General features: G+C 42.9%; 1 protein-coding gene across 1 annotated transcript; it reads left to right on the forward strand.

Moving 5' to 3' along the window:
- Positions 1 to 2,064: 2,064 nt before the first annotated feature.
- Positions 2,065 to 7,838, forward strand: Thumpd1 (THUMP domain containing 1). The gene is made up of 4 exons (XM_005351168.3): positions 2,065 to 2,319; positions 3,649 to 3,823; positions 4,652 to 4,900; positions 5,771 to 7,838. Exons 1-4 carry the CDS (start codon positions 2,089 to 2,091, stop codon positions 6,175 to 6,177), a joined length of 1,062 nt encoding a protein of 353 aa, XP_005351225.1. The 5' UTR covers positions 2,065 to 2,088; the 3' UTR covers positions 6,178 to 7,838.
- The last annotated feature ends 250 nt before the right edge of the window (positions 7,839 to 8,088 follow it).

Genomic DNA, 8,088 nt, shown 5'->3' on the forward strand with positions numbered 1-8,088 from the left:
ACCATGTGGTTGCTGGGAATTGAACTCAGGACCTTTGGAAGAACAGACAATGCTCTTAACCTCTGAGCCATCTCTCCAGCCCTGGAAAGTTAAATGTTGACGATGTTGAGCATACTTTGTCCTTTAGACTGAATCAAAGTCACAGTTGTGTACCATGTGCACCATTATATATTGTTGAAAGGACCTATACAATGGCACCTTAATAATTATAGTACCACTTGTGAACATTGTTCTCTCCATACCTGCTTTAATTCTAGTATGTTATTGGATGTCACTTCCAAAGTTTATATATTCTTAGAGCATGCCAGCAGTCTGGATACTGGCAAAGTTGTCAAGGCCATGACAAGACTCACCTGTGCTGATTCTAGGCCAGAAACTCACTGAGAGAATATTAAAAAGAACATGTCAGATGGTTGGACTGATTGTTGCTGTGGTTATAGGAATTATTGCATTGACTGCTTCTGCTGCAACAGCCAGAATGGACCTTCCTAAAGAAATTCAAACTGCTGAATTTGTTAGAGATTAAAATCAGCATTCTGCAAAACTTTGGGCTCAACAGAATAAGATAGTGAGATGATTAATTAAATAGCTGACTTGAGACAAGCTGTGTTACCTTTGGGAGATCAGTTAGAGACTTTAAGGAACAATTAAGTGAAAATGTGATGGAAATGTTACAACTTACTGTTTCACACCTTTAAGGTTTAATGAAAGCAAGTATGTTTGGGAAAATGTTAAAATGTGTTGGTTGAGTCACCCTAACGCTTCTCAAATGATTTGTGGGTTAAATTAATTAAGTGGCCTGATGTATCTGGAGTGGATGCTACGGGAACCCTTGCAGGTGTCATAGCTTCAGTTAATCCTATGAATCACTTAATACATTTTCTTATTCTAGCAATTGTTATACTTGTTTTTACCATAAAAATCTTAGAGGCTTTCAAGTGTATTCTGACTTATGTACGTAAGACTATGAGACAACACGGGAGAGAAAAGGCTGCCTTCACTGTCCAGCTGCATAACCTTCAAGGTAGTTAAATGAGCTTAAGCCAAAGGGGGAATGCTGTAAGATTTAGCATTCACTGTATCTGGGGTGGATAGTTGAATGAACTACTGTTTTTAAAAGTACTTTGACCTTGAAGAATCTTTGTGGGAAACGGTGATTGTTTTGCTGAAGGGGCACAGTACCTCTGACGTTGATTACAAGCCGTCTCAGCCACACCTGGGGCTCTTGTATTATTGTGTATTGCAGAGTCATTAAGGCCTGTGATGCTCGCTCTCATCGTCTAAGACACGTAAATTAGATTAGGGACCTTGGTATGAGAAAATACTTTGTGTAACAATAAATAACGTCTTTGTATGCCTTTTCAGGGTTCAGTCCATCAAAAGAGGCTGCATCTTCCTGTTGCCACATAGACCTTAAAATTTCAGGAAAGAGTGCCTTCTTCACTAGCCTGCGCTACACGGTGCTTCCCGATAGAACAGCTTACGTATGGCACTCCCATATGTTAGGACTTCGGTGTCTAACAGAAGCATGCAGAAACTGATGAATACAGTATATAGGCACATTTTACAACTCAGTGTTTCACGTTCCCATAGCACCAGGGTCTGCCTTCTCTGAATCCCTTCAGCTTCCCGTGTCTTGTTTTACTTTGCATATCTGGTGTAGTCTCACAGCACCACCAGAGGAAATTGTATTGGATATGCAGATTTGTAAAGACACAAACCCCCTAAGAAACTTTGGCTTATTATTAGGACAATAAACTTCATGGCCTGCTGATGGCCTGACCGCCGCATTTTAGATAGTGCCTAGCACGATAAATATTAACTTTAAGAAAAATCAGTAAATATGAGTGAGTAAATAAACCAGTTCTTCGTGAGCGCGTTTTACGTCCAGTTAGAGTCCAAATTCTACGTTTTCACGCTGACTCCGCCTTGAAGCGGCTGTCACTCCGTGCGAGGGGAGGGGAGGGGCGGGGCAGAGCCGCCGAAGGTGACGGGCAGGACCCTCAGGGGAGCCTGTCGCGCTCATGTGACGCAAGCACTCCGCGTCCGCGCAGACGTAGTCGCCAAGGAACGTGGAGCAGAGGCAACATGGCGGCCCCCGCTCAGCAGTCTTCTCAGTCTGTTGGCGGAAAGCGCAAAGGCAAGGCCCAGTTTCTGCCGGCCAAGCGGGCCAGGCGCTGTGACGCAGGCGGACCGAGGCAGCTGGAGCCCGGCCTGCAGGGCATCCTCATCACCTGCAACATGAACGAGCGCAAGTGCGTGGAGGAGGCCTACAGCCTGCTCAACGAGTATGGCGACGACATGTACGGACCCGAAAAGGTACCGACCTCGGGGAGATCAAACCTCCTGCAGGCCTCTTCCGGGGAGCGGAGGCTGCGGTTGCTTCGACGCACCTGTAAGGTGCTTTAACGACCTCGCCTGCCTTCCCCTCCCCCGGGGTGGCCGCTGTTGAGGTCGCCTCCCTGGTGGGTGTGTACTTGTGGGCTGGCTCTTTGGGACGTTTCTTGACATCACTAATGACTGTGGCTCCCACGTATTGATTGCCCCTGTGGACCAGGTAGTGTGCTGAAGAACTTTGAGAAGCGCGCTTCTTGCGACCGTGTGACGTTGGTACAAGTTAAATCTCTCTTAGGTAGTGGAAGTTTGATACGGGATGCTAATTTTCCAAGTGTACTTGAAAATACATTTCATAAAATAAAAACTTGATGAATCCCAAATCTCATTCTATGGCCGTTTGGAAGCTATGATATTATTCACTTAGATTCTGCACACCCCGAAGTGTGGAGAAAGATAGTGCAGCGGTTCCCATTATTGGAGTGGAGTGGACAGAATATAAACCTGTTACAGCGCCTTCAGTGTACACAGTTATTTTTATTACCTGGATGAAATGAAAACCCCCTAGGTAGGAGCGCGTGGCCTATATCTGCTGGTGCTGTATGCAAGTTCCTTTTTGTTGTGTTTCTTCTGTTTCTGAGGGAAGACTGCTGGCTACCTCAGCCTGGCCTCAGCTTCCCACGTGTAAGGATTGCAAGTATTGGCCACTATGCCAGGCTTAAGCAAGTTCTTGACCTCCTTCTGTGCCCTTTTTTTTCTTAGTAGAGCGGGCATCATGGTTTTAGTTCTCTTATGCATTTGGTTCTAATTTTTTTGTTTTGTTTTGTTCTTTGTTTTTCAAGACAGGGTTTCTCTGAAGCTTTAGAACCTGTCCTGGAACTAGCTCTTGTAGACCACGCTGGCCTTGAACTCATAGAGATCCACCTGCCTCTGACTTCCGAGTGGTGGGATTAAAGGTGTGCGCCACCACCACCTGGCTTGGTTCTCATTTTATCAAAAAGAAAGTACCCTGTCGGCCACAGTGATAGGCAGTGGTGGTGTTAAAGTCCACTGTGACGTGCGCTTCATCTGATGAACACATTGCTGCCTCTGTCAAGATATTTCTGCAACTATTTTCAGAGGATACATGCCACATTCAGGGAATTCACTGAATGATCTACATTTTGGAAGCAGTATTATTTTAATCACCTAATAAAATCATTTAGAGCCAACGTTGAAACCTGTGCCGTTGGGGGTTTCACATAAATAGTTAATTGCAGTGTTTTAACATGAGCTGCCGTGTCACTTTCGCTCACTGTGGTTTTATGTAAACAGTTTATAGACAAGGACCAGCAGCTCTCTGGAAGTGAGGGAGAAGACGATGATGCCGAGGCTGCCTTGAAGAAGGAAGTTGGTGACATTAAGGCTTCTACGGAGATGAGGCTAAGAAGATTCCAGTCAGTGGAGAGCGGAGCAAACAATGTAGTCTTCATCAGGACCCTTGGGATAGGTGTGTGTAAATAATGCCCCTGAGATCATTGATCCCACGGTATCTGGGCATCTCTGTCTTAGCAGATACTGCCTAGACAGTGGCTTCATGGTGTGGCTGTCAAGTCACGTTGTGGTAATGTCCCCCACGTTCCATCAGCGGTAGATCCATGCCCAGATATTTCTGAAACCATTTTCAGATGACATATACCACACTCGGGGAATTTATTTCTTACTCCATATTTTGGAATTGTATTATTTTAGTCTCATAATAGTATGGAGAAGTGGAAAGTGGTGAGGGTAGCGTTGACTTAAGAGTGGGGACCTGGCAGTGCTGCGTCCTTTCTTTGTGTGTAACTTAAGGTAGAATGAAAGAATATATTCTGTCTCAAAAGAGCAGCCGCTACTTAGTACCAGGCTTAATTGCCATTTAGAAATGGAGGACCCGATCCAATTAGTTAAAGATCTGGAAATGGAATTCCTTTGACTTTCAAGTATGATCACTAATGCAAAAATACTAACACTGACATCTCCGATGACATATAGTTGGGAAGTAGCCTGTGATTGACTGTGTTGTGCTGTGCTCCATGGTGCTGGGATTCTTTCCCAGCTAGAGCTGGGTTTCTGTACACAGTAGCTAGTGGACTGAGTAAGTCTTCAAGTAAAGTACAGATTTTGTTTTTGTAAAAATGTGCTGTAGAATGCTTGTTGCTCTTAGTTTGTATTACAAGAGCATCAACATTTATAGCAAAAGCAGTATAGATGGTGGAAAGTTAAAGTCCTAGATATATGATAGACACTAGAGAAACACTAATTGGTACAGAACCTTGTTTTGTTCTTTTTCTCTTAGAACCCGAGAAACTGGTGCATCATATTCTACAGGATATGTACAAAACCAAGAAAAAGAAGACACGAGTTATTCTGCGAATGCTGCCCATCTCAGGCACATGCAAAGCTTTCTTAGAAGACATGAAAAAATACGCAGAAACGTTTTTGGAGCCCTGGTTTAAAGCCCCAAACAAAGGGACATTTCAGATTGTCTATAAGTCTCGAAATAACAGCCATATGAATAGAGAAGAAGTTATTAAAGAATTGGCAGGTAGGTTCTACTAGTGATTTTATAGATGGGAGGCAGAGTCTCTGGTAAAAAGGCAGCTATTTGGGAAAGTACAGTTGTCTACCCATACCCATGGGAGACTGGTCATTAGATCCCCTAGGAATACCAAAACCTGCGAGTGCCCAGGTAAGTCTTATATAAACTGACTATTTTGGTGTAGTATTTGCATATAATCTACACATATTCTCTTGGATATTTTATATCATCTTTGGATAACTTAGAATTCTAAGTCTGATGGAATATCCATGAAAATTAAACTGTCTTGTTTAGGGATAATGACAACTAAAAACAGTCTGTTCATGTTAAATACAGATGGTTTTTTTTTCCCTAAGTATTTTGATTCACACTTAGTTGGGATTGCACACATGAGTGCATTGCCCACAGAGGCCTGAAGAGGCTGTCATAGCCTTTTGAGCCAGAGTTAACAGGCAGTTGTCTAGCCGAACAGATGGGCCTTCTGTAGGAGCAATGCACGCTCATAGCTGCTGAGTCATCTCTCCATTCCACCAAATGTTCTCTTATTAAGTGTCTCAAGGTTTCATTTGCATTTAGTTATTAAAAGCGTTGATGGATCCAGCCACTTGATCCCACAGTTGGGAGGTGGAGGCAGGTGAATCTCTATGAATTCAAGGCCAGCCTGGTCTACACAGTGAGTTCCAGACCAGCCAGGAGTACATAGAGACCCTGTCTGGAAAATAAAGTATTAATAGACTTTGATTGATGGCCACAAAGAACAATTAATTCTTAATAAACCCTGTCTTAACAAATCCGAGATGGTAAGGGATAAAAGCCTATTTGACTATATCAGGCGTAATGATATCTTCCTAGCCCATTTTCCTATTTTTGTTACAGGAATAGTGGGCAGCCTCAATTCAGAAAATAAAGTGGATCTCACTAATCCAGAGTACACGGTGGTAGTAGAAATCATCAAAGCTGTGTGTTGCCTGAGTGTTGTGAAAGATTATGTGCTATTTAGAAAATACAACCTCCAGGAGGTAGTGAAGAGTGCAAAAGACTCACAGCCTCACCCAAAGCTGGGAAATGGCAAAGAAGCAAAGTTGGAACCTGATGCCAAGGTGAGTCAAAGTGATCCTTCGGAAGGGAAAAATAGCCAGCAGGTGGCACCAGAGAGCAGCGAGGAGCTGGAGCAGAGAAAACCAAGGTCTGAAACCCCAGCAGGAAGTGAGGGAGAAGCTAAACCTGAACTTGAAAGTGGAGTCTCAGAAGGACCAAAGTCAAATGAAAATGAGCTCTCATAGGTCATAGGTCATTCTGTGGGGGAGTTGGGTCTCAGCTAGGGTTCTGCAACAAGCTATTGGGGTTCAATGTAAAATTGTGATAATATGTATTGACTTTTGTGTGCTGCTTCATGCTGATCTCACAGCCTCCATTGACAGTTTTGTTAGAGCCATTCCAGGCCTGTATGTCAGTGTGTGCAGCCCCATGTACTGTTACCTAGGGGAGGTGTTAGGAGGGCATTGGCCTCTGCCTCCTGATTACTTTCTCTAGTTACCCTTTAAGCACTGCCAACTCATGTGGAACTACACAGAGTCTTAGTGGGAAATCAGCTGGACATTCTCATTCTGAGGAAGTTATGTGCTGCACACGGCAGACGCCTGCCGTTTCATTGGATACATAGAGAAGTGGCACTGTGGGTTATATGGGAATTACTTTGTGATGACTTTGTACTTTTTGTTTTCCTTGTTACGTTTGTTTTAATGTTAAAAGCAAGTCTGATGGCCCATCGCTGCAGTTTTAGAGAAGATGTGAGAGAAGAGGGCTGTCCTAGGTGTAGGCCCATGGGTGTTTCCCATAAGGTTAGGGATGAGGACTCACCCTGTACAAGTACAAAAACAGTGGAAAGCTACTGCCCCGGGGCTTCACTGGACTGCTTGCTGTCCAAGCTGTCCTTCCAGTTTGTCATGCTTTCAAGAGTTCCTCATAGGTAGAGATGTGAAGGGTCAAAGCGACCTATGAGCACTGCAAAACAAACTGTCCAGGTAGAGACTGTGAAGTGGCTGTAACATTGGGCTGGGAAAAAGGTTTGTGTTTAAATCTTAATACAAGTTAGAAAATATAAGTGCTACGGTTCCTGGCACAAGGGGCTAAGCAAAGAGTGAGTGACATGAGAATACATTTCTTCTTAGATGCTAGAGTCTTGCTTAGTAAGCCAGAACAAGAGGATGTTGGAGAAGCAGAGTAGGCAGCACCTTGCTAATGCAGATGGGGCTGGAGCATCCTCGGGTTTTGACGTGTTAATTCAGGTCTAGATTGAAACCATCTTGAAAGAATATGTGTTAGTGTCACTTGGGAAAGGATGGAGAGAATCCTAGTGCCTTCTTGAGGCCTGCTCCGAGATAAAGGACTTTTCCTTTAATAGTGTAGGGCAGAGGACCCAGGATAAAGTACTGTTTGTTCTGGGGCTTGACGAAGAAGCTGTGCTTCAGATTGTGATTTAATACTTTGGTTTCCATTGCATTTTTATTTATTTTTGTCAGTAGATCCTGAGTGTGCCTGGCTGTTTGCCAGTTGTACGGTGCTGTATGTTCTTGCATCTAAGTTCATTTATCATTTTGCTTTGCTTTGAGAGTTGACGACTTTATTTTCACTGACATTTCAGTGTGTTAGTTTACAGATGGTCTCAGCATAGGAGTTGAGTGGGCTTTCTGGTTGTTTGTTTGTTGTTTTAAGCTATAGCAGTTAAAACAGAAAATAAAAGAGCAGAAACCAAATCCCAGTGCACCTGTTCTGTTCTACAGACAAAGGAGTTAGGCCTGGTACTGTAAGACATGTTTCTCCAAAGATGAGCATGGTTTTCAAATATTTTTACTTGCATTTTGTTCTTGGTACAGCTGAATGTTCAGGTTGTTTTCAAATTTCTGATATTTTAAAAAATAAAAACGAATTTGTTCTGTAAAGTTTGGCATTCTGTACTTTTTTTTTCTGTCCCATATTAAATGACTTTCTATGTGTATGGTATGTTTATCAGAAAAATGCTTAGATGTATGATTGTGTATCAAAAATCCAGTTTCATAATCCCAAGAAATAAAGATGCTAAAATTTATTCATGAATAATTAATACTAAATAAAAAGCACGTTTAAAATATTTACTTCAGAACAAACACCAGCCCCATACTGAATTTTATTAAAAATTCACTGACTGGCCTTTG

The sequence above is a fragment of the Microtus ochrogaster genome, chromosome 8 (assembly GCF_000317375.1).
Source record: "Microtus ochrogaster isolate Prairie Vole_2 chromosome 8, MicOch1.0, whole genome shotgun sequence".
In the NCBI taxonomy this organism is placed as follows: domain Eukaryota; kingdom Metazoa; phylum Chordata; class Mammalia; order Rodentia; family Cricetidae; genus Microtus; species Microtus ochrogaster.

Excerpts from the sequence above, each read along its gene's own strand:
- Thumpd1 (XM_005351168.3), top strand. The coding sequence starts at position 2,089 with ATGGCGGCCCCCGCTCAGCAGTCTTCTCAGTCTGTTGGCGGAAAGCGC. Across the intron at positions 3,824-4,651 it reads CATCAGGACCCTTGGGATAG|AACCCGAGAAACTGGTGCAT; the intron begins GTGTGTGTAAAT and ends TTTTTCTCTTAG. Across the intron at positions 4,901-5,770 it reads AGTTATTAAAGAATTGGCAG|GAATAGTGGGCAGCCTCAAT; the intron begins GTAGGTTCTACT and ends TTTTTGTTACAG.